The sequence below is a fragment of the Cheilinus undulatus genome, linkage group 22, assembly GCF_018320785.1.
Source record: "Cheilinus undulatus linkage group 22, ASM1832078v1, whole genome shotgun sequence".
Classification (NCBI taxonomy): Eukaryota; Metazoa; Chordata; class Actinopteri; order Labriformes; family Labridae; genus Cheilinus; species Cheilinus undulatus.
This window is the reverse complement of record NC_054886.1, coordinates 1323450-1350400: the sequence shown is the minus strand read 5'-3', so window position 1 is coordinate 1350400 and position 26951 is coordinate 1323450. Positions and strand designations below refer to the sequence as shown.

Sequence of the window (26951 nt, the reverse complement as noted above, 5' to 3'; positions counted from 1 at the left end):
TCATCTCCACCTGCTGCATTAATATTGAGATGTGAGTTTGTGATAACAAAATAAATTTGCATATTTGGCAGCTCCCCATTTTAGTCGAGGTGTGACGAGGTCAAAACGCCATGAGATGTCTCACTGAAGTGAAAATCATCCCGCGAGATCAATATTGCCCAGACACCAGGAGAAGCAGCTCTCCTGACAAAAAACAATACCTGACTGGAAGTTCACCGAGATGCCCTGGAGACTTAAAAAGTAGTAGTATGACTTTATTAAAAAATATTCTAATTAATTAGAGGCTTTGTAATTAATCAGTCTCAGTTAATCACATATCAATATTTGACACAAGAAGCAACATTTTTCAATTGAAATGGATTTTGGTATATGACTGAATCAATGAATAGACATAAATGAGCTTAACAACAAAATCGTGTTTATTTTCATTACTGAGTGTTAACATAAAGTGCACTATGAATAAGGAATATTATGATTGCATTGTTTGAAATCATCTTTCTGCATAAGTTAATAAGTTGGGTCAGACGACGCGATCTGTAGCACCGCTTCTAGCCCCTTATCTTCTACCACTGAGAGTGGTTGACAGTCCACTGCAATCCATTTCACCAGTGAGTGTGTTAATTTGTCAGTCGTGGACTTACTCATTTTGGCTCTGAACCCAGTCATCTTGTCGAGTGTGGATTGGCGACACTGCCTGCTCGAACTAGGAATGTTGTCTGTGCTAGCTGCAGCATGTTTGGCAATGAGGTGGTAGCAGAGGCTAGAAGAACTCCGGCGATAAGCTAATCCTTTCTTGCACAATTTGCACACAACTGTGCTTTTATCAGGGTTTCCGCCCGGTGTTTTTCTTAAACTAAATTTTCCGCCCACCAAACCCAGCAATGACTTCTCATCGGTTTCCATGGTGTTTCTTGTGTTGTGTCCTGTGCTTCAGTATTATGGGTATACCGGGAACTCGAACAATGAGAAACGTTCTGCGCTGTTTGGAGTGCAAAAAATAAACTGCGATTAAATGCGTTATTTATTTATTTATTTATTTTTTGTTGCATTATTTTTTCTGTAATTGATTCATCTTAATTAATGCAATAAAGTCCCAGCCCTTTGATTCAGTCGCTGCTTCCTCATGTCTCCTTCTCGTCTCACTGTCTGTCGGTCACACATCCATCAGCTGTTGGCTGTACGATCATCAATCAGAAGCTATATGTGCAACACGATGACAAGCTCTGTCTGAGCACCATAGATTCCACTGTTAGCTCCAAAAAGTGAAGTTCTAGCTCCAATTAAACGTTCCCTGTTTGTTGTCTGACAGCAGACAGAGCAGAGACACACACTCGCTCACCAACACACACACATTAACTCAGACACGCATCTGTGTGTCATGTCCAACACTGTCAAAGCTCATATGAGAAAAAAGAAATGATAGAATAATCTATTTCTCTAAACTACTGTAAAAAAACAAACATGTTATTGACAGAAATATTTATGTTGTGTGTTTTAAATATTGATGTCCTTAAAGAGGATGAGAAATATTTTGCTGATGCAGCTCTTTAGATTTCAGTCTGTTGTAAACAGTTTTAAATTACTTTCAAAATAATCTAAATGCTTTTATTTTCCACCTCTATAACTGTAGACTGACACAGACGGCCCCTCCCTGCACGACCAAGAGCAGAAAGAGAGAGAGTTTTTAGAGAGGAATCATAACAATGAGCGCTCCTACCTGCACACAGCTGTCTTGCTCAGTGTTTTTTTTTTTTTTTTTACAGTCATATATGCCTGTGGGCACGTGCTGTGTAAATTCTGGTATAAAGGTCTCTGTGGGTGTGTGTGTGTGTGTGTGTGTGGGGGTGTGTGTGTCGAAGAAGACTACAGGGAGGAAAGTTGAGCATTCTGAAGCTGCACATGGATAAACAATATGAATAAATATGGTAAATGGACTAGAGCTTATAAAGCGCTTTTGAGTCCCACCTACCAATTCACTCCATATTCATGCACTGATTGCAGAGGTTGCTATGAAGATTGGCCATCAGGATTAGCTAATCTTATTCATATGCATCACATTTTCACTCCATTAACAAAGCAGGAGGGGAGCAAATTGCTATAAAGTGTCATAACAAGGAGAAATCTACATGTGACTGCAGGAGCTGAGGATCAAACCCATTACCTTCTGATTGCGAAATACCCGACTCTACCTGCTGAACCACAGTAGAATATGCAAAAACATATACAGGGGTGATAGTGTTCCAGCGCCGTGCCGGATTTCCGGCTTGGCGGCGTTTGACTGCTGTTAAAAAAAGAACTACTTTTGTGAGCTTGTTTATGCGGGACAGCCTTATGTCAAGTCCCAAGTCAATAAAAATAACTGACAGTGTCCATTAACCACACTAGGTCTACTAGCGAATCAGAAGCAGGGCTGTACAGTGCGACATATATGTCGCAAATGCTACAAGAAAATTGGTCTGTGCTAAGAGCTTGTCACTCCTCATCGCACAGGTGCTATGACAAAGTGACAGAGGTGCGTGCATGCCAGGCACGCAGATAAGATGTTAGGTTATACTTGTTGCCACAAAAACTTCATTCCACTTTGATTTGAAATTTGAAATTCATGCCCAGTCCATTTAGTATATATTTCTGGCAGATTTTAATTCAAGCGAAATGTTTTTTCCTCTCGCCATACATAATCCTCTGCGTCTCTCTCTCCCTCAGCTAGAGTGCTAGCACAGCGGCGAGGTTATTCAGCCATGCAGGCAGGGTTATCTGTTCCTCATGATTTAACTTACAGTTGCTCAAAAAAGTATGTGAACCCTTTGAGATTTCTTAGACTTCTGCATAAATAGGTCATCAAATGTGTTCTGATCTTCATCAAAGTCATAACAATAGACCAACATGGTCTGCTTAAACTAATACCGCACAATGGGCGCGCCTGTAGTCGAGTGGTTAAGGTGCGCACCATGTACGCTCGGGCCCGGGTTCAATTCCGGCCTGTGGCACCATTTCCCGCATGTCTCTCCCCGCTCTCTTCCCTGTTTCCGAGTCTATCCACTGTCCTCCTCTATCCAATAAAGGCATGAAAAGGCCAAAAATGAATCTTAAAAAAAGAAAAAACTAATACCGCACAAAAAATGATATGTTTTCATGTTTTTATTGAACAAAACATGTAAACATTCACAGTGCAGGGTGGAAAAAGTATGTGAAACCCTAGGCTAATAACTGCCTCCTTTGGCAGCAATAACCTCAACCAAACGTTTCCTGTAGTTGCAGATCAGACCTGCACAACAGTCAGAAGGAATTTTGGATCATTCCTCTTTACAAAACTGTTTCAGTTCAGCAATATTATTCGGATGTCTGATGTGCATCGCTCTCTTGAGGTCATGCCACAGCATCTCAATCAAGGTTAGGTCAGGACTCTGACTGGGCCACTCCAGAAGGCGTATTTTCTTCTGTTGAAGCCATTCTGTTGTTGATTTACTTCTATGCTTTGGGTCGTTGTCCTGTTGCATCACCCATCCTCTGTTGAGCTTCAGTTGGCGGACAGATGGTCTTAAGTTTTCCTGCGAAAGCAGCCCCAAACCATGATGGCCCCTCCACCATATTTCACAGCTGGGATGAGGTTTTGATGTTGGTGTGCTGTGCCTTTTTTTCTCCACACATAGCGTTGTGTGTTCCTTCCAAACAACTCAATTTTGGTTTCATCTGTCCACAGAATTTTTTGCCAGTAGTGCTGTGGAACATCCAGGTGCTCTTCTGTAAACTTCAAATGTGCAGCAATGTGTTTTTTGGAGAGCAGTGGCTTCCTCCATGGTGTCCTCCCATGAACTCCATTCTTGTTTAATGTGTTACTTATTGTAGATTTGTCAACACAAATGTTGGCATGTGCCAGAGATTTCTGTAAGTCTTTAGCACACACTGTAGGATTCTTCTTCACCTCACTGAGCATTCTGCGCTGTGCTCTTGCAGTCATCTTTACAGGACAACCACACCTAGGGAGAGTAGCAACAGCGCTGAACTTTCTCCATTTGTAGACAGTCTGTCTTACCGTGGACACATGAACATCAAGGCTTTTAGAGATACTTTTGTAACTCTTTCCAGCTTCATGCAAGTCAACAATTCTTGATCGTAGGTCTTCTGAGAGCACTTTTGTGCGAGGCATGGTTCACATCAGGCAGTGCTTCTTGAGAACAGCAAATTCAACACTGGTGTGTGTTTTTATAGGGCAGGGCAGCTTTAACCAACACATCCAATCTCATCACATTGATTGGACTCCAGGTTGGCTGACTCCTGGCTCCAATTAGCTCTTGGAGAAGTCATTAGCCTAGGGGTTCACATACTTTTTCCACCCTGCACTATGAATGTTTACATGTTTTGTTCAATAAAAACATGAAAACATATCATTTTTTGTGCAGTATTAGTTTAAGCAGACTGTGTTTGTCTATTGTTGTGACTTTGATGAAGATCAGAACACATTTGATGACCAATTTTTGCAGAAATCCAAGAAATCTCAAAGGGTTCACATACTTTTTCTAGCGACTGTATTTTGAGTAACACTGAGTCAAGATTCAGAACATTAAAAAAACAGAATTGTGAAAGTTTTGGATGTAAATGTTTCACAATGAATGTTCTTAGTCTGAGGTAGCCATCTATACTCTTTAACCAGACTAAAGACTTCAGCAATCCGTTGCTCCTTTAAAAGATTTTCACCACTTTTAACATGGAAGTCAACTGGACTGAGAAACACCAGCTGCCCGGCATCTGGCAGCTATCAGGCCAAAACACCTCTTTTTACTGTTTTTAACCACTCTGTGCCCCTTAAGAGACTTAAGAGTAACAGACTTTTACTCTCTTCTATTACTTTTACGGACTGCTGGAAGTCGAGACTCATTTACTTTTAAAGCCTGCCACTCCAGGGCTAAAATGGCAAATAATTCATCTGGATGTGCTTCGTGTAATGGAGAAAAATAAGCTCATTGTGGAGTTTTCCACTGTTGTCACTACCCAGGCCAAGCACCTTGCAATCCTGAGTGCCAGCAGTCATGGATATTGAAACACAGCCTGTGTTTCTCGCTGCTCCGGAACAGTAGCTCCAGAAACGGTGGGCGACATGACCATCCCATGGTTTGGCTCCACAGTCGCTGGTGCTCCAGAGCCGGGGATGGCCTCAGCCCTGTTAGAGGATCCGTGGGTCCACCTGGGAGCAAAACCAAAAACTACAGCAGAACCGTCTCGCTGCCATGTAACCGCGGAGGCACAGGTGTGCAGTGGTGGAGCTGAAGTGGAGGCTCCGATGAGCTTCACTCCACGACAGCCAGAGCTGTGGTCCATAGCATGCAGAGACAAACATCGAGCAAAACCTCCATCTCCCCTTTCTTCACCTACAGCCATCCCACTGAGCAACAGGTTTGACGCCCTGAGCAAGGATTTTCCTCCTCCCTGCGAGCGTGACTTCCAGCAGCCAGAGGTGAAGCCATCCTCCTCTGCCCGCCGCAGGCTTCTCAAAGAGGCCATCCTGCAAAGGAGCTCTGGAGGTGCCCACTGAGAGGCAGCAGGGCAGCCGGGGAAGGAAACCACCCCCGCACTGCAGAGCCCAGCTGGGACACATAAAGCTTCACCCATAAAACTCGCACAGATAAGTGAGGAGGTGAGATAGCTGCTGTTTTCTCCAGCTCCTACACTTACAAAGAAGTTCATTTTGGGGATTTTCTATCCTTTGAATATCTTGCTATATTATTACATTGTGCAAGCAAAGCCCTAATAATCACTGTGTGTAGGCCAGCAAAGTCAAAAAATGATTTTATTGGTTAGTTTTCTGAATTCTGTCCAATATTTTGACGGATTATGATTGTTGAATTTTCTGTGGTGATTTTAATTTACATGTTGATAATAAGGATGATCCTGTTGCCAAAAATTTTATGAGCATGTTAGTTTCCTTTGGTCTTGCTCAGCATGTGTCTGGACCCACTCACAATAAAGGACATACCTTAGACCTTGTTATATGAAAGGGTCTTAACATTTCCAAACCGTTTGTAAGAGATGTGGCCTTTTCCGATCACTGCTGTGTACTGTTTGATGTGTCTGCTCCCCCTGTGAAGCACAAAACTGCTAAAATCATCAAAAAACGTTTTATTGATAACAGCACAATTGACAACTTTAAGATGATTGTAATTGAGTCACCTTTGCTGCCTGCATCATCAATGGATGATCCTGTAAAAAGCTTTTGTTCAAATTTACAAGACATTATTGATTATATTGCACCTGTAAAAACTAAAATCATGCAAAAAGAAAAGGCCCCATGGAGGACTTAAGTGGCCATTAGGCAGCTGAAGAGACAGTGCCGTCAGGCAGAGCGGCAGTGGAGAAAATCAAAGCTTCAGATTCACTATGATATCTATAAGGATACACTGAAAACATAACAAAGAAATTAAATTAGCAAGACAATCCCACTTCTCCAAAATCATTAATGACAACATCAACAACAACAAAGTGCTCTTCTCCACAGAAATTCTCAGATTTGGTTCCAAAACTCAGAGACATAAAATCACTGCTCATCTCAGTTCAGTATCCTTAAAATGCCATACAGAAGCAAAAAATCTTGGTGTCATCATGGACAGTGATCTAAATTTCAAAAGTCACATAAATCAGATCACAACATCCGCATTTTATCACCTAAAAAACATCTCAAAAATAAGGAACTTTCTGTCAACACCCAATTTAGAAAAACTAGCACATGCATTTATCACAAGCAAGTTAGACTGGCCTTCCTTAATCATCTATTCAGAGACTTCAACTCATTGAAAATGCTGCAGCAAGAGTTCTCACCAGAACCAAAAAAATCTGAACATATCACGCCAGTCCTCAAGTCCCTCCGCTGGCTCCCGGTCCAAACTAGGATTGATTTAAAGATCTTGTTTATAAAGCACTGAATGGACCGGTGCCTCAGTACATTAAAGACATGCTAATTAGCTATGCACCAGCCAGAACTCTCAGGTCTGTGGGCAGTGGTCTTCTGTCCATACCACGCATCTATTCCAAAGCAGGGGAGGCTGCTTTTGGCTTCTATGCACCAAGTAAATGGAATGCCCTGCCTGCAGACCCGAGAAAGGCTCCAACAGCATCAGCTTATGGCTAGATCTTATTGCCTGTTTTACAGTGTGGTTGTATGTGTGTGTTTGGGTGTGCGTGGGGGGGGGACTGTAGGTATGTTTTTGTACACTTTAATCAGTGTGGCAAATGTGTGATGGGTGTGTTGTACTTATTTGACTTTCTGCTTTCTTTTTTTGTTGCCTTGTGTATGAAATGTCCTATAGAACTAAAGTTTGACTTGACTCATCTCTACGTCACACTGCTGTCTGTCTGTGTCATATCGGACCTGTGTGCTACATTCAGATGCGTGATGGCTTGTTAACCACACAACAGCTATGATATTAGTGAAGAGAAAATGCATCGTTTTATACATTAACCTTTAATCAGAAGTTAGCGCGCACTGAGTGCTCTGTCCTCTCACTGACGGCCAATTCACTGCGGCCATGCGTGCATAATTGGAAAGGACAAGGCTAACGGAGAAATAAGCTAGCTCGTTTTTAACGTCGTCTAGCCTACGTGCCTTAAAAACTTGGGATTAGAGCACCTCTCCTCTTCAACATACCAACCATGTTTTGCTGATAGATTTTTTTGTTTTACTTGCCATTTAACTCCAATAGTAGACTACTGTTGTTATGATTATACTGTTAAAGAGAAAAGAAGGATTTATTCATTTACATTAGCTTTATAAACATCAGACCCCAGTGTGATAGTACAATATGGACCAAACTCTAACAGCATTTAATGAATTTCTAATAATGTTAGACATGGGTTTTTTATTACTTGGAGTATCAGTTAATTTATAAGGGGTGTCCAAACTATGGCCCATGGGCCAACTGTGGCCCTTGGTCCTTTTGAATTGGCCTCCAAGAAATCCATCAAAAAAAGTAAACCTACGGCCCTGCTTTAGTGAATGGTTGCTAATCAAATGTTATTGTACAACAGCAAGAAGAAGCCTCACATGCCCCCATAACATTGTGACCATTAACTTTTACTATATTGCAGTCAGATCCAGTACTTTTGTCACTATTGTCCTTCCTATGTATACGTCCCCCACCCGGGAAAAAGTTCAGGCTCAGGATTTTTTTTCCACTATCAGCCATGCATGTATATTTATTAATAAAAAAGAACATGGGCATTCATACTTGATGAATTATCTCAGTGGATGACTACAGAGGTTTTTCTAAGTGTAGCATGCAGTTGACAGAATAAAAATGCCTGTAGTCATGTTTCTTTGATAACAAGAAGGCCAAAATTATGATTGGTATTTAAATTTGATTTATTGTGAAGCCTTTTTGCTTGGATGAGTTAATGAAACATGGATTCATGTATTTGTTAATATGTTCATATTGATTTCAATTAACTAACATGTTAATTTCCACAGAGACACAACTGGAGAGCCTGTTGGAGGATCTGGGACTGGAGCATCACTTCAAGGAGAAGCTATCCCTGAGTGAAATACTCCAGATCAATAAGAAGACCATCACTGATGAACCCACCAGCTGTAATTCAGATCTTCCATGGTATTTTCTAAAGAAACTGATGATGGTTAATGTGAAAGCTAGGAATGTAGAGTTTACATCTGAATGTGAATCTGCCTGTGATGCTGAATCAGAAGGAACAGATTTAGATATTGATGATCTTTTTGGTGATCTGCAGTCAGGTGACAAGCTGAACCCTCTTGACATAATCACAGCTCTCTTTCTGTGTTCTGATGGTTTTGTACAACAAGAAATGGCCCTCAAAATGTCCATGTGTCAGTTTTCTGTGCCTCTGCTACTTCCTAATTGTGACACAGGGCAGTGCACACTAATGCTTTGGGCCATGAGAGACATAGTGAAAAAGTACAGACCTTCATCACTTTCAGAATCCAAGGGCTTTATTGAAGACAGGATTGTTGTCTCTAAACTTCCAATGGTTTCCTTTGTGAGACTGGGTGAGTGCTCCTTGTCTAAGTCAGAGATCCTCAATGAGCTTCTGAGTAATTCTCAGCAGTACCATGATACATTCATCCACAGTGACATGGAAAATGGAGACTGTCCAAGAAGAATATCTAATGGACTGACTGAAGTTACCTGGTATCTACCTTGTGGGAACAAAAAGATGGATGTTTTCAGTGAGCCCGTAGCTGTAGCTAACCTTCGTGCAGACATTGATTCATTTGAGACACAGTTTTCTTTTCTGTGTCAGACATCTGCAGCAGTTTTTGTGTTCTTTGACAATCTGGACCCTGAGAGCAACCTGCTCACAAACAAAAACCACAAGGCTCAGATCTTCCTGGTGGGAAACCATCAGAGCCAGCAATTCAATAAGGAAGCTCTGAAGAAGGTGGCAAACCAGCTGAACCTGACTAAAAACAACATCCTTTTGAAGACTAAGCAAATGAATGATGCAGACTTCATCAAAAATCTACGTAAAACAGTCAACAGTGTGGTGGAGAACTCAGAGAAAAAGATGAGCATTGAACAGATGGCTGACATTGCCCATGAACTGGGAATCTGGGTTGATGAAGACTGTCAAGAGTGTCAGACAGCAAAGAAAAATGCAGATGCCATCACTGCACAAATTCAAGATATCCAGAAATACAAAGAAGACCAGCTACCATTGCAGGGAGGAATATGGAAGGAACTGACCAGCAATGAGAAGGAAATGTTCCAGCTTCGAAAAGTTGGGTCAAAAAACATAGAAAAGTACAAAAGTGATCTTCAGAAGAAGCAAAAAGAACTTCGAGCACAACAGAACTCTTCTGACATGTCTATTGCCATGACATGTTTCATAAACGCATTAATATCAAGACCAGGTATTGAGAGATGTTATTTCCTGAAATGGATGAGGATGAACCTTGATAATCTGTCTCGAGAGAAACTGTCTGGCCTCAGACAGGCTTACAGAAACAAAAACAAAAGTCCTGAAAACAAAGATGACATCAAAAAAATTGACCAACAACTCTCCAACAGCTCGCTTGGGATTGAACACTTCTTCCGTGAAATGGGTCAGATGTATGAAGCCTCAGTTTCTCTCCCACAAACAAACCTGTCACGTCAACTGTTAGGTTTTCTGCCCAGACTGTGTGCAGAGTTTTTGCTTGATGGATTTCCTCTTGAGCTAGTAGATGGTGATGCTTCAAACATTCCTCTCAGATGGGTAACTGATGTTCTGACTCAGCTCAATGACTTGGTGTCTCCTCAGAGCAAGATACTGGTGGTCACAGTTCTTGGAGTTCAGAGTACAGGGAAGTCTACTCTCCTCAACACCATGTTTGGAGTACAGTTTGCAGTCAGCAGTGGTCGATGCACCAGAGGTGCCTTCATGTTGCTCATCAAAGTCAATGAAGACATCAAACAAGAACTCAACTGTGACTTCTTGGTGATCATTGACACTGAGGGCTTAAAGTCACCAGAGCTTTCAAAACTAGACAACAGCTATGAGCATGACAATGAGCTGGCAACACTTGTTGTGGGGTTGAGTGACATCACTATCATCAACATTGCAATGGAGAACTCCACAGAAATGAAGGACATCCTGCAGACAGTTGTGCACGCCTTTCTCAGAATGAAATCTGTGGGAAAAAATCCCAGATGTCAGTTTGTTCACCAGAACGTGGCAGATGTATCAGCCCCTGAGAAGAACTTACGAGAAAGAGAACTGCTCCTGGAACAGTTAAATGAGATGACCCAGGCAGCTGCCAGAATGGAGAACAAGGAGGAGTACAAGAGCTTCACTGATGTGATGGAGTACAGTCCAGACACTGGGAACTGCTACGTCCCAGGACTCTGGAATGGGAGCCCACCAATGGCACCAGTTAATGCAGGGTACAGTGAGGTCACTTATGAGCTCAAGAAAAACATCCTTAAAGTCCTGGGAAATTGTGAGTCTTCTTCCAACAATCTCCTGGAGTTTACAGAGTGGATAACAAGCCTGTGGAACTCTGTCAAACATGAGAACTTCATCTTCAGCTTCAGAAACAGCCTGGTGGCTGATGCATACATGAGGCTCTGCACAGAATTCAATAAATGGGAATGGGAGTTCAGAAAAGACATGTACTCATGGACAAAAACAGCAGAGACTAAGATTTCTAACTTTGGCAGGGTAAAATCTGAGGTTTCTGACATGGAACAACTACTAACCACTTTGAAAAGTGAAGCATGCCTCAAGCTGTCTGAATGGGAGACAGAGCTTCTTAAAAATCTGAAGAAGTACTTCAAGCAAACTGAGGGTCATGTCAGTCTTGTTGAAGCGTACAGAGAGGACTTTGCAAATAGTGCAAGGAGACTTCGTAGAGAAATAGAAAGCTCTGTATACAACCAACTCACAGTTGCAGCAGAAACCAGAAAAGAAATGATAAAACTTGACAGAATCAAGGCGAACCACACAAAAGAATTAGAAGAGAAAGTGAGAGCATTGATTGAAGAATGCAGGAAGAAAAAAGTGGACATGACAGAGGAAGAGTTGGATAAAGAATTTGACAAGATGTGGAATAAAATGTTGAGGGAACAAGTCCTTTACAAACAAAAGACCATGGATGTCATGGGAAATGTAGCCTACTACCTAAGAGACAATCTAAAACACAAGGGGAGTCTTGCATACGAATTGTTAAGTCAAAAAAGGCTGCAGGATTGTGGACAAATGCCTTTCAAATACACAGCTGATGGACAAATAAATAAAATAATGCACTCAGTCAGCAAATTTTTCAGCATTGAAGGTCATGGAATGGTGCTACAAAGAGTAGCTGATGGTATCATAGGTGATTGCACACACTTTGTGAAGGAAAAAGTGGAAAGAAAGAACAATTACTACAACACTTTCATCCAGGAGATCCTTCACCTGATCGATGAGGGACTGAAAAGCCACAAGGATGTGAAGATAACAATCGACTTTGAGGTTTCTCTGAAACAGCACATCTGTGCAAATGCAGCCAGAGAGTTTCAGAAAATGCATGAAGATTTCATTCAAAGGAATGATCCCTCCAGATGTCTCAATCAAAACAAAGAGAGGATCCGTGCTAACTTCAAGGATGAGTTCTATGAACCAGTGACAGAAGAATGTTAAAGAATTCACAGATCACTGCCTGCAACCAGCTGTTGTAGACCTTATCAGCTGTTCATTGGGTCCTGATAACACTGGAGAAATGCTGACTGAGGGTGCACTCACACTAGGCCATCCGTACCGTGCCATATTCTAATCATGCCGAAGCCCATTTGACCCCCTCCCCTGTTCCCCCTTTGGCCTGTACTCACACTGCTCAACACATCCAGGCCTGGGCATGGATACATCACATGCACACGTCATCACACGAAGTGTCCACCGTTAATGACTTTCTAATTGTATGATCCCCTACGGTCATTCCTCTGCGTGTCCGTGTAGCTACTATCTGAATCCCCGTGGCACTCCATTATGCCATTTCTATGCTTAATTCTGGAAGCCTGCTGCACCAAACACACTCTCATATCATAGACAGCCTGTGTCCACAGCAGCATTAAATGTGCAGTTAAAAGATTTTTTTTTACTGTGATGAGAGCTGGAAATGAAAACACCACAGGCTTAATAAACAATGTTTTGTTCAAACATCAGTGATCAAGATCACAATTTCACTTCTTGGTGACATGAAATAGAGTTAGAGCTAAGTTAATTCAGTGGATGATGGTTTGGCATTATAATTTTATATAAAGAGAGGTTAAATCAGCTGTGAGATTAACCCCTGCACACACTTGTCCGCGTATTTGGCACTCTCCTTTACGCACAGAGGATGAAAGGTGTTTGTTATCCTTTGAAATGCTGTTTGCGACTCAATCAAAGGAAGCAGCTGTATTTCCGAATCCAAAAAATCCTCTCTCTCAGAGGAATTTGCTAGAAACTGGTCAGAAATGTGGACTGGACTGGGATCCATTAGAACGAGGTCTTAGTGGAGCTGTGCAAAGTTAAATTTTCCAGCTCTTATAAAGTCCTTGTAACTTCCAATTCAGCACACGAATGTTCTTCCAGTACTCAGTCTTACTGGATCTGCTTTCAGAGGACAACTTTGAAGACTACCACAGCAACATCTGCTCATATGAGCAGTTTGTTTAAAAAAAGGATCAGTGACAAGATGTTAAAATTCTTGACAAATGAGTCTGATAAAATGTCAGAGTTTGAGGACCGGCATCTCAGGTCAGGTATCAAGGGCATAAATGATGCGATATGCACAGCTCGGGCAAAAGAAAGTGACAACCTGCAGGAAGTGATTCAGGATATCCGTCAGGAACTTGGTCATAAACTGGTCATTTCTGAGGATGCTCTCGGTACTTTCATGATCCTGAACAACGTCAACCAGGAACAGTTTGCTCAGTGGCTCACTGTGTGTGTGAAGGACATGCAATAAGCTCTAGGAAAGCAATTAAAAAGACCAAAATCAAAACCAAGTAGGGGTGGGACAAAAAATCGATACACTGAAATATCTCGATACTTCCTGACGCGATATTGTATCGATATTTTAAAATGCAGTATCTATATTTAATTAATTAGCTAATTATTCACTTTGTTGGTGTGGTAGTTTGTGGTGTAATTTCACCCCCTGGCCGCTAGTTGGCGGCAGGCATTGCTACGAGACAACGAGATCACGCAAGACTTCCGGTCTGCGTGAGCTGGTTGCTTGTACCTACCCAGCAGAGCGACTTCTGCTGCATTCATAGTGGATGTGTAGACTTATTTTGGCTTCCAAAACATTAAAGACAGCACAAACTTAGACAGGAGTTAGACAGTTATGCCACAAGATATGCCACGCCAGAGTAAAATACTGAGACAACACAACGAATCTACTAGTTAGGCATCATCGTGTTAGCGCTACAGCTAACGGCTAACGTCAACAAACAAGCCCGTTGAAGCTACCGCTGGTCTCTACTCATGCAACCATAATCACAGTCGTTTTATTTGTAAGGACCTGTCCCATGTAGTGTCGTTAAGAATGACGGCTTCGGTAACACAAGAAAGAAATACTGGCCTGTCACGTCATGCCCTCCGCAAAACACAGTCCATCAGTCTTAAAGCTGGACGTGACGATCAGCTCGTCTCCCATAATCTCCCTCCACAAACACATTATGTGATGACATAAAAAACTGATAAAATATGAAATATAAAGGACTGGAGTACATTCGCTCGATAATAATTTATTCCCCTTTTCTTAAAAAAAAAAAAAAAATCACGGTAGAATTTTAAATCAGTGCAACAAATGGGGAAAATCCTCATCTTCAGATTGAACAAAGATAGGTAAAATGCGAGATGATGCAGGACTATATATTTTTTAAATAGCTTAATTCTACATTGTTAAATTCGATATTAACTTAAAATTATATAATAAGTTATACATATATATACTACACACATATGTATAGACTTTATGCACTTCATATTCAGTATTTAGCTCAGTCTGTGTCAAATTCTGTGAAATTGATACTAAATTGTTGTGAATAAACAGAAATCCTGCACTTGACCATTTTATAACTATTTTGTATTCTCTAGTCAGACATATTTTGTGATGTATCGTTATACACATGTGATGTGTATTTTTCCTGGTATAGTCTGTAGGCATCATTATCATTCATCTCTTTCATTGGTGTTTAAAAAGCTAACTAAAGATTGCAAAAATTGGCAATATCGTAGAATCGCAATTTAAATCGAATCGGCACCTAAAAAATAGTAAAAAATCGAATCGGGAGAAAAGTGAATCGTCCCAGCCCTAAAACCAAGCTCCCTCTTCTTCATGTAAATCCTGAGAATGAGCTTTTCAAAAGAGTCATTGGATGTAGCAAACAGTGTCCATTCTGCTCATCACCCTGTGAGGCAGGAGGAACTGAGCATAAGGAGCACCAAACTTCAATGCGCCGACCACAGGATCTGTGCAGATTCAGAAAACACTGGCCACAAAGACTTGTCACGGATATATGCTCTTCATTGGTGAGCAGTGACCACTCATGTTGCTGTGAAGCCACATATGCTGAACGTCACCCTTAGTAAGAGTACACCAAGATCTTCCCTGACTGGCGGATTGCTCCAGATAACAGCCTTCAGGCTTCAGACTACTGGAAATATGTACTGAACAGGTTCAACAGAGAGTTTGCTGAAGCATATAATGCAAAGCGTGCAAAGATCCCAGACACTTGGAAAGACATCACACCAGAACTTGCAAAAGAGAGACTGAAAAAGTCATTTACTGTGAAATAAGACAGTATTAACATCCTTGCTGTCTTACATTCAGCATGCAAAGATGGACTTCTATGTGAAGGTGGCAACAAACACGGACGTGGTGTTTAGGAAAAGAGAAAGCGAAAAATGTCAGTAGTACAACAGTAGTAGAGACTGACTTTTTGACTCATTTTTTGGTTGATCGGGAGTTTATAGGTGTCCATGTACATGCTAAGATGCAGTACAATCATGGTAAAGGGCTCCATACTGATTTAAGACAACCTGAAGTCTGTGTGACCTGGTCACTGCAATAAGTCAGCTAAAAGGACTCAGCTAATAAAATGTGATAAAATAATCCAAAAGAACTTTACCTATGATTATGTCTTTTTTTCTTTAATGGATTTTTCTGCAGAAACCAAAAGCACATTTTCACATTTGCTGTTCTGTTCCTTTCAATATGTGTATAACTGTCATTATAGGGCAAGGCAATGTCTTTCAATCTGATTTAACATATTAAAATACTTCAAGTTGCTTTTTGTTATGGTCCTTAAGTATATAACACATGTACAATACTTGTATACAACACAATGTTTGTTTGTCTCTCATCTGTGATCAGGTTTTCCTTTCTTGTGTGATCTTTCTCATGAAAACCTATTATTTACCCTTTAAAAATCATCTTAAAAGTCTGCATGTGTACAACAACTACAGATTGTTATGTTTATCTCTTCATGTATTATTCTGTGAAAATCTCTGTCTTTTACATTTGGTGATGTTAACATTTATTCATGACAGAAATTGAAGTAAATCAAATCTGGATCAAATCAGAGCTATCGTCATTACTCTTTATCTCAGAATTTACACTTTATTGTTGTTTTTTATTTGTTGGTTAATATTGCGTTTTTTGGCATTTGAAATTTGATGAGTTTATGTTGGGTAATGTTGAATGAAGTGTTGTCAGCATAGCATATATATTTTCCTGGGAAATGATTTACTAAAGCAGTCTGATGACTAGAAAAGTGCTATACAAGCGAAAGTCTATTTACCAATAAAGATCATAATCAGCACATTAGCTTCAGCTTCCTTTTCTCTGTGTTAATAGTTTTATTTAAGTAAATTACTCATCATGGAATATATTTCCAGGATTCTGTGATCAGTTCAGATTTCCAGACCATGAATCACTACTCAATTCTCTGATCTTGTACTACAACCTCCACACCAACAAGCAAGAAAACCTCAAACTGACAATATTTTAGGTTATTTGTGAATAATGGATACTAATAAATCATCTCAGGCTCTCTGGACAGAAAAATGAAGCCACAAATGGCCACATGGTAACACGAGATTTTAAAATTGCACAACCAGGTCATGCAACTGTCTTGTGCAAACTGTGACATTGCCTCTGTTACTCAATAGGTCTTTAATTTATTCAGTCAGAAAAAGGGCAAAGAAAATGCACTTATTAAATGAAAACTGTTTTTTCTCTTTATCCTTACAGTAAAATGAAAAAAACGTCTACCTTTGTCTTCTTGCTCAGTCAGGTCTTTTCCTCTCACACAACCCCCCTAGAGTGGGGAAACGGCTGTGAATGCGTATAATGGCACCCTCAAGAAAAAGATGACAAAAAGTACCAGCACAGTTACTTAGAAAAAAATTTACTTAGTAAATCCAATGGTCTATAAACCTACTGAAGTTAAACTAAATAATTTCAAATCTACTTTGAGTACTGAGTAATCAGTTGTCACCTTAAACCAGAAAGTTTGAGTTGTAAAAAATAATGGTATCTTTACGCGCAGGGCAAACACACAGAAGAGAATATGAATCTCCAAACTAGTAAGTTTAATTAAAGGCACACATTTACTAGTATAAGAGGAGGAATGAAAAAGCACCTTTTTTAATACAATGTGGATTAATTCTCTCACTGTATGTTTTCCTCAGTCATTTGGTCATGCATCTACAACTATAACATGCCAAACACCTGTCCAGCTTGGACATTCTCTTTTGACTAATGATTTTGACTCAACAGATGCCATTTAGATATTAAAAAAAACAAATAAATAAAAATAAATAAATATAATAAATAATCTACACCACTGACTTTTGTCAGGGAGGTTGATGGTTCAACTCCCAGTCAGTACAGAATCAATATCCAGTTTGGGCTGTTGGGTAAGGTCCTTGACTCCTGGAACACCTGTGTACCTTTCAGATGTCCATCGCTTTGGATAACTCATCTGCTAAATAATATTGTAACTTAGTACAAGTACACAAAAGCTACTTAGTTGCAGGAACATAAGAAGTATTTTGTAAGTAAGAAAGTATTAGTAATAAGTATTTTGTTACTTTCCTTGTCTGGTAAAGTATGCTATGCATGTTTGGTTTTATCACCCACAGCATTCACCACCCTCTAATCCAAAAGTGTAAGTATAAGGTTTTTATAAAGCATGTGGGGATGGTTAAATATACTGTATATGCACAACCCCATTTTTATATAAATTATTCAATTAAAGGCTAAGCATCTGTAATCTCAGAATTGTCTTTTAATCTGTTTTCATCACCGCAATTTGACTAACAGACTACATGACACATATTTAATTGCCCATTTTTTAGTTATCAGGTCAGTTATAAAGCACATTACCATCCATAAAGACTCAAATTACTGTGTTCTTTTACACAGAAAATAATTTCCACAATTCAAAAAACAAACAAAATGTGACCAAATATTTTGTGTGAGTCAGTTACATATCTTAAATTGAATATATTTGCCCCTGGCTTCCCTAATAAATTTTCCACTGTTGGAGAGAATCCTCTCCTATGTTTCATCCTAGATCTCTCTACCAGATCCCCTTATTTAAACATGGACATATTTAATACCACTTTGGTGCTTTACAAGAAGTTACTGGAATTTAGAAGAGATTCAATTATATTTCTACTTTTGAAGAAATAAGTGTTTTTTCCTTCTAAGTTAAATTTCTCCCTCATCCTGTTATAAGAGAGAAAATTGCCATTCTCAAATATATCAACAAGTATTCACTTTCTCTAAGCCAAGTCATGTGACACGGACGAGCAGGTAAGGCATGTCTGATTGGTCTCCAAATTCACGTGACACAGACACGGTAAAATTAAAACAGTCTCGGGAGAGAGGCAGGTAGGCACTCGGAGGAAAAGCAGAAACAGAAAAGAGTTGGCTGTTAAGCTAAGAACTAAATGGTATTTTCATTTATGGCATGTTGGTTTCCATTGTAATTTTCATTTATGTTTTCATTTTCGGTTTGTATTGTTTACAGAGACTAAATGCAAAGCGAGAAAGTACAGTTGTGGTGGGGGAGGGGTAGGCCTAAATTAGCATTACTTCCAGGAATTCTAAAAAGTAGTAATAGCACTTTTTGACAAAGGCGCAATTGCAATCACAACGCAAGCAATAGGAGTAACAGTGTAACAGCAGTGGTGCAGTCGTGACGTGATTTTGTAGGCAATCTGGAAGTTCGCATAGCATGGGTTCCCTCGGCGTCAAGCCTATGGGAATTTTTCAGTGGGTTTTTTGATTATTGCTGAAAATAAGCTCTGTGTTCAATAAAAGTTTATAAAACGTACACGTTTTGTTCATAAAGATAATCTTCACAAACTGATAATATGAGCATCATATCTGGTTCGTTAATCTAACTGTGGAAAGTAAAAAGCTAACGTCATGCTACAACATGCTACAACATTGAACTACAACATGGTCGACTGAATTTGACGTCATCACAGGCGGATACAATTGAACAACAGGCTAGGGGGGCATGAATGTCTATGTAGTGATATCAAACATATTACAAGTGGAAACTGTTTTAATTGCTTTTTGTTTTTCAGAATATTTGGTGGAATTAAATATTGCTTGAACTCATTTAGAAAGGTATTAAAATGTGGTCTTTTGCCTGAAAATTTACATCTAAGCATATGAAATTATAATAAGTTTTCTCAAGAATATACAGTTGTGTTCATTTTTGCCATTTCCCAAGAGTCCAAGCAATACATTCTTCCATAGTAATACAAAATGGTTTTGTTTTTTTGTGAATGAAATCACAGAGTTTTAGCCAGAATTTCTTTACACGAGAGCAATACCAAAATAAATGTACAACATTTTCTGGACAAAGGTTGCAGTAGCTACAGTTGGAATCAATATCAATTTTAAACTTATTTTTAATGTAAAGTTTTGATGGGTAAAACCTCTTGATCAGTTTGAAGGAGCCTTTCTTGACTTTATTGGTGATCAAATACTTATTGGGTAGGAGCCAAACCTTCCTCTATTCCACATTATCCACAAACATGTTCCAGGAAGAAATGACACAAGGTAAAGATGTTATATCCTTTTGAAACAGTGTGCTTTTAGATCTGTTGTTGCTAATAGAATGACTGGAAAAACAGATTTTACCTACTGGAGTGTTTACTGGTGATGATAGGGGCGGGTGTTGACCACCAGATCAAGGTTGAAATTTAAAAAGCATACATACTCCAGAGGGTTATGGCATCAAACACTTTTGCAAAATCCCCAGGTGTTACAGGTATTCTATAATGTGACAAAAATTCTTCATATGTGAAAAAAAGAATAAACAGCAGGCTGAGTTGCCGCGCTTCAGATGATGGCATGTGTAGTCCTTGTTAGCTATCTTTTAGCAACCACCTTTATTAAGACGTGAAAAGATACACGATTGAAAGGTGGGGCACATTTCAGATGTATTTAATGTCGTAGGATAAAACGTTAAACTCTCTTGAACTTGTGTTCACCACAGACCTTATTTCAGGCATTTAACCGAAAACTCATTCAAAATTCCCATAGACTTTCAGACGAGGGACCGGAAGTGCTGAAATGCTAACTAACTTCTGTGTTTTAGGACTCATTCCTGCACCAGTCTATTCGCATGCCATGATATTTGGGCATAAGTTAGTCGAGTAATAATCGGGTTAAAGTGAACCCCCTGCTCAAAGCTAACTCCGCCCACTACAAGATTCCCAAAAAATGCACAGGAAGTGAGCAGTTTGGTACTGAGAGGAGAGAGGGGAAAAGGATGGGGTTGTTCCAACAACAATCGTTTATTACTGCTAGCTCGAATGCTAACCACCATTTTGTTTGTCGCTGTGAGTGTCTGTCAGCCAATAGCAGGCTGTTTCATAATCACATGACGCCATACAAAATAGCAGAAAGCGGATTACCTTGCTGTATGTCCCTTTACTTCTCAAAGTTTAGACTTTTTCTGAGAAAATAAAGATGTACAGTTATAATCCTTATGTTCTGTTCCTAATATGGCCTTCCTTTTTCTTTAAATTTTAACAGAATTCTAACATTTAAGTTGTTTGACGTGAGTAATTTTATCATAACAGCTCAAATCTTAAACACTATTTGAGAATGATTATACATATGTGTTCTTTCTATTGACATCTGCTGTTCTTCCCTAAGAAAAACAAAGAGCGTCAGGGCAGAGGAGATCATCCAGAAGGTGGAGGAGCAGCAGAGGGCCCCAGACCAGGAAGTCTGGGATAAAGTCTGTAACGGGTTGGGGATTCCAAACAATAAGAACACCCGTTACAGACTTTAGAAGGCCTTCGCAGCTCGTATTTGTGTTTTCTTATTTAATTTTAAACAAGAAGATATTAAGATTGACTGCTGACAATTACTTTACATTTATTGGAGTTTGTCTTTTTTTCATTCTAGGTTTTTTATACGTACTTGCTTGGTGTTACATGTATTTATTCAAGATTAACCAAATGAAACAACATTTCAAACAAGCAGGACACAGAAACAAGCTAGAGTAGTCAGTATAGGTGGTCAGATTTTGTGTGTAAATATAATAAACCATCAAATTAAAATGATAGAAAGAATGTAATGAGAATTATTTGTTTTTTTATTAAGTCCACTGCCCTTGTAAACCCTGGTTTGTCAAATTCTTCAGAAATAAGGCCAACATGTATGTTGTCTGTGTCAGCAGCACAACTGTCTGATCATCAACAGTACTTAGAAATGAGCTGTCAGTACACAGTCTGAAAGCTGCACTTTCAGCTGAAATCCATCATTTTTGTCCCAGCAGGATGTACCTGGGCATTGATAAGAGGAACTGATTAAGTTGATTGTGGTTTCATTTCAGTTTAATTCCCATCCATAATTATCAGAACCATTCCAACTATACCTATTACAGTAACAGTCCGCTGTCACTAACTTGTGACCTCAGGCATTTGGTAGAGATGAGCTGAGATGTTGGCATCTACATTGTCTCTAATAGTCATTTCTCTCCCACCCAGTGAGGTCCATCTATTATATCTTATTTCACACCAGTAGGCTAAATATTCTTAAGATGATAAAATATGAAGCTTTTTCTTATTTAACCACATTTAAAGCCTCAATGGCTATGGCATCCAAGCAAACTTCAGATTTATGTAAAAAAAAAAGAATGCAAAAAAAGATTCTAGGCAGGGAAATAACATGACTGTCTTTGTCCTTCATCCCATGAAGAAAGAGACTTCAGCTGAAGTCAGTCTGTTGGTCCATCATTGTATTTGTTCATACAGCCAATATTCAGAACTGATACAGGCAGATTTTCATATCTAAAATACCAGCTGTAAGTATGGGCAGAAAATATCTGCAGATTCAATAACTGACTTTTTCAGCCATAATCTGAGATTGATATCATGCTGATAATATCTCCCATCCCTACTTATGTCTGCACACCCTGTAAACAGAGGCTGCTGTCTGAGAGTCAAATCCATCCATGCTTCTCCTCAGTTTGTGACTCTATCTGCTGTGCTATTTCTCAAATCAAAGCGTAAAAACCCCAAAATAAGTGCAGCAAAATAGAGAATGAGCCTGATAGTAAAAGGAGTATTCCAAAGACTTTGTATTCATTTGAGTTTTTGCTTCTCGAACAGGTGCCGATATTGACGCCCTCTGCGTTGGTCCTGGCTTCCTGGAAAGGAAGGAGTTTTTCACCTCCTCCTATGATAAACTTAAAGCCCAGAAAGAGGTCAAAGACCTTCTGGTAAGCCATACACACAATTCAGTCCATGCAAGTCAAAGCAACTTTCCTTCCTTGTACAAGTTATTAACACAAATGCTGTTTCTGTAGGCAATTGAAGATGCCTTCATGCCAGTGATCAGACTCACCTATGATGGAATGGAGGTCAATTATCTGGAGCATAAGGAAAAATGTGTATTCACCTGTATATGAGTTCAGGTCTTTGTTTGCATGTGTTGTAGTGACTGGTTTGTGCTTGTGTTATATTTAGATGGACCTATTGTACGCCTGTGTGCATCAGAGGAGCGTCCCAGAGAACAGAAACCTCCTTGATGACAAGTTTGTGAAGGCCATGGATAAGCAGTGTGTGAGGAGTCTTAATGGTAAGTATCCAGTGAAGCCCTGGTTACCAAATGCAGTGTAGAAGCATTTAGTGAGTATCTAGTCCACCCTGTTACTGTGGCTTTCTGTATTAACCTCTGTCTTATTTGTGTGTTTTAGGCTATCTGGTCACAGAGGAGATCCTCCGAAGTGTGCCGAGTGTTTTTACCTGTTGGCTGACTTTGAGCTGTCAAGATGTGGGCCAAATGTGAGTTACAGCGCTACATCTAGTTCATCTTTCTAGTGTGAACATGTTGATGCTTATTCTGAAGTTAGTCCTGTGAACAGTGATTCATCATCAACATAAAAACATTTAGATTTGTTGGCTTTCATTGTCAACAGAAGCACAAGCCAGTAACAGCATCTGCATACACACACAATGAGGTCAAAAAAAAGTAGAATTCCTTGATCCTCTTTCATACCACGTTTTAAAAATAGACTTTCTCTGTGATTTTTATTCACTGATAACTGACTTTCATAAACCCTGTTATGTGAAAGTTATAGTTGGGTTTTCTGGTATCGTGTCACTCTACAACTGCAGATATCACGTCTCCACATTTAAAATATAAAGTAAAAGGATTATATGATGCTCTAAAAGCTAACAAATGTGGTTAAACATCACCAACCAATGCAAATATTCTACATTTTTCTTATTCAAACAACCTGGTATTTTCAGTGTAGGAAGACTGCAAAGTTAGGAAACAGTAATTGCCACTTTTACTCTGTAATTCCCTGTCTTTGAATATTTCAGTCATTTTTGTGACATCTGCATAACAGCCAGAGCCTTTTAGTGAAATAATCAATGTAGAGATCAACTTTATGTGTAGTGTTTTATCAGCACAGCAGATTTGTCCATGTGGTGTCAATTTAAAAAATGTAAGAGTAGATTCATCGGTGGCTACCCTGTATGAAAGTGTTTATTCTAAATAGGCCGTCTTCAAACAAACCGATGGACTCTTGTTATTAACTGCTATGAGTTACAACAGCTTTCCTTATGACGTAAAAATATCAAAAGTCACAGGAAGCAGTTGCAGCGATTAAATAAACATCAGAACAAGTCTTTTCTTTATTTAGAGAACATAGTGAGCTGCACATCTCAGACCTTTTCCTGCTTTTCCTGCATCTCTTTAGGCCGTATGATTTATTCCAACAAGCTGGGCTTCCTCGGAGTTTCCTGGGCCATCATGGTGGATAGTCAGAATCAGGATAGTCATCGATCTCCCTCGCCCGGACGTGGGTCACTGGGGCCCCCTCCTGGAGCCAGGCCTGGGAGTGGGGCTTGATGGCGAGTGCCTGGTGGCTGGGCCTGCACCCATGGGGCCCGGCCGGGCACAGCCCGAAGAAGCAACATGAGCCCCCCCTCCAATGGACTCACCACCCGTAGGAGGGGCCGTAGAGGTCGGGTGCCTTGTGTGTCGGGTGGCGGCCGAAGGCATCATGGTGGCAAGAATCTGTCAATTGTACCCCAGCGTATCAGCATCCATTCTGGTGCACAAATTCTTCAAAGTTTTCAACACGTGGTGAGTTGTCCCCTTCTTAGTGTCGATTTTAAGAGTCAGAGCTTTCTTGACATTAAGTGTGAAAGATAAAACCTTGTAAATATTTGCTGAGAAATGCAGTAGAGAATCAGATGATCAGAAATGTGTCATTTTCTCTCAGGGAGTGGCTGATCACAGTAATGTTGAGGAGAATGGTGGACCATGGTACCAGCCTCCCAGTGTGAAATCCAAAGGTATGTCCTCAGCAGGATTTTATCTGCATTTTCAGCTGTGAATTTAGTTCTTTCAAATGTGTGTGCTGACTGACAGAGGGGTTTGGACAGTAAGGTGGCTGTTGAGTATCCCAGTACATGTGGTTAGCAAAGGGAAAAAAAAAATTACTGACAGGTGGAAGTCAAACAGTAGTGCCAGCTTTCTCTAGCTTACATGTAAGACGTACAACACAAGCATAACACTGTTGCTGATTCTCTCTCATGCACCCCGTAGAGTGGCTTAGGGTGTTGTCTTTGATGGTACCCTGTTTGGATACCCAAGTTATTTTTAGTCTTTGTAGTTTGCTAAGTGTATTTTTGTGTAGGTGTATTTTGAAATTTTGGTATCTGTGATCCCTTTGGGGCCCCTGTCTTCAGGGGGGTGTGTGTGATGTCCATGACATCATGTGGTGTTTGGTATTGTCAGCCTGAGTGTCTCCAGCCTGTGTCTGTGAGTGCAGCTCCTTGATTAGAGTAATGTCACACACCTGGGCCCAGTGTGTTGAGGTTATTTAAGCTCCTGCAGTCACACATTCACTCTCTCTGACCTGGCCTCCACAGGTATTACACACTTTGGTTTACTTATGTTAGATTAGGTTGAGCTTTAGTTAAGTTTGCATTTTACAACATTTACACACATTATCTTCACTCATGCACATCCCACACTGCTGACTTTACTCACTTACATACTTCATGCTGTAAATATTTAATTTGTTCTAATTTGAAGTAACCTTTAATTTTTATTTATTATCTCTGTTTTGTCATAGATTGCTGAGAGAAGAAAAAAATGAAAGCAGCGGAAAGGGAATGAAATCAACAGAACGAGCAAGAGAAGAGGCTGGTGGAGCAGAGGGCTCACATTCAAAAGGAGTTTGGGAAAGAAACGCAAGGAGATGGAGGTGAGGATGAACAGCACTCAGCTCTGAGGAGTCAGCGACTCTTCTCTCCCTGTGCCAAACAGAACGGTAGGTGTTATGAATACATGTTTATTACGCATGTTATTTGTTAAGGTTATTAAAGGAAATTTGTACATATTCATAGCGAACCGTTGGTAACATGGGTCACTAATTGTGCAGTAACGTCACCATGCAACATCTGTACAGTATCTGAGACCAATGCAGTGCAAAAATATGTTGCTTGTGGTACAGTGTGCCTTATCCTAGTCAGTCTATATTTATTTATTTCAGCTCCTGAGTTGAGAGGAGCCAGCAAGCTGCAGTGGCAGCGTCCAGGCAACTGATGAGGATGGTGCTGCATCTCCTGCCCCTGCCCAGCAAGGCCACCTGTGAGGATGAGGACACCATCCTCAGCCTTCCTCCCAGACATTGTTCTACACCACAGCTTCAAACGAAAAGAAGTGGTAAGCTTTCTCCCCATTATATTTATTTTTGTGTGTGACATGAATGTGCTTTCATGACATATCACAAACATTTTGTGAAATGACTTATCTGTGCTTGTGCATTACTTCTGTCACCTTAGAATTTGCAGCTGCTGACATGGCAGTTTTTGGAGTGATTTCTCTAAGCCTTTTGCCACTGCATGGACAGAAAATGCCACCATATTCCATGTCACTGTAGTTAGGAGTTGACTAGGATGCTTTAACACTGGTTAAATGGACAGAACGACTTTGTTACAATAACATTTAGGCTCCATTGAAAAGTTGCACCTGTTTTTACATTCTTTGCTGAACTCAGAAACCCAAGACTTGAGATGAAGAAAAATGTTAGGTAATGAAGTTTTAAAAAGGATTATTAAAAAAAGTATAGTCAAACTATACAAATAAATGAGGTGATATTTCTGTTTACTTTAGAAGTTATTATACACTGTATGCTGTGATTCTGATCTGGGAAACATTAAAGACATTCATAGCCAGTCTGATGATTGTGCCTCTTTATTTTTATTGCAGTTAATCTCACGATCTATGAAATTAATCACGATTAATTGCACTTTTTATATTGCATTTTAAAATTTTAACTTTTTCATTCAAAACTGTCCATGTGTCATTTGCATTGTTTGAAACAGAGGGTCACAGCCTCCTGTTTAGATACAGACCTGCTTTTATACACTTTATACAACAGTGAGGCCAATTCCTTTAGTTTTTAGTGGACTGAAAACATTTGGGTTTGACACAAAATGATAAATATGAGACTAGAGGTCAACATTTGAGCTTTTATTTCCAGGTATTTACATCTGGATCTGATGCACAAATTAGAATATATCATTATTTGTAATGGAACACCAAATGTCTAGGTAAGTGTATTGGAACAGGTAGACTTTAAACAGATTAAAGAGAATAAGACTCAATATTTAGTTGCAGATCCTTTTCTTGCAATAACTGCATCAAGCCTGTGACACAATGACATCACACGTTTTTGGGGGAATTTCTCCCTTCAGTCTCCTCTTTAGCAGGTTAAATGCATGTTATATAGCAGGGATCATCAACTACATTTGTACAAGGGCCAGGTTTTTCCTTTGATTGCTTTGGGGGCTGGACTTTCAAATAAAATTAGATTAAAAACATTTTATTCTTAACATATTTTTAAAATATTTTATTTTATTTCAAATGGATTAAATGTGTTAATTTTTAGATGCTAAAATTAAGATCTGTGCCT

General features: G+C 39.8%; 1 protein-coding gene and 1 pseudogene across 5 annotated transcripts in view; both read left to right on the top strand.

Moving 5' to 3' along the window:
* LOC121505000 overlaps nucleotides 1–16292 on the top strand; it is a 32949-nt pseudogene extending 16657 nt beyond the window's left edge.
* Nucleotides 1–26197, top strand: part of LOC121504999 (poly(A) polymerase type 3-like) — a 46162-nt gene extending 19965 nt beyond the window's left edge. Inside the window, exons 1-6 of one of the 5 annotated variants that reach the window (XR_005991502.1) lie at nucleotides 22141–22591; nucleotides 22710–22797; nucleotides 23721–24109; nucleotides 24249–24321; nucleotides 25107–25304; nucleotides 25527–26197. Coding sequence is in view for 1 of the 5 variants with exons in the window: in XM_041780113.1 (XP_041636047.1) it covers nucleotides 24249–24321; nucleotides 25107–25114 (81 nt within the window). In the remaining 4 variants the exon portion in view is untranslated. Of the gene's footprint in view, nucleotides 1–22140; nucleotides 22592–22709; nucleotides 22798–23720; nucleotides 24110–24248; nucleotides 24322–24853; nucleotides 24901–25106 lie in introns of those variants that run through there. The other 4 variants (XR_005991501.1, XR_005991500.1, XR_005991503.1 and 1 more) reach the window with 4 other exon arrangements.
* The last annotated feature ends 754 nt before the right edge of the window (nucleotides 26198–26951 follow it).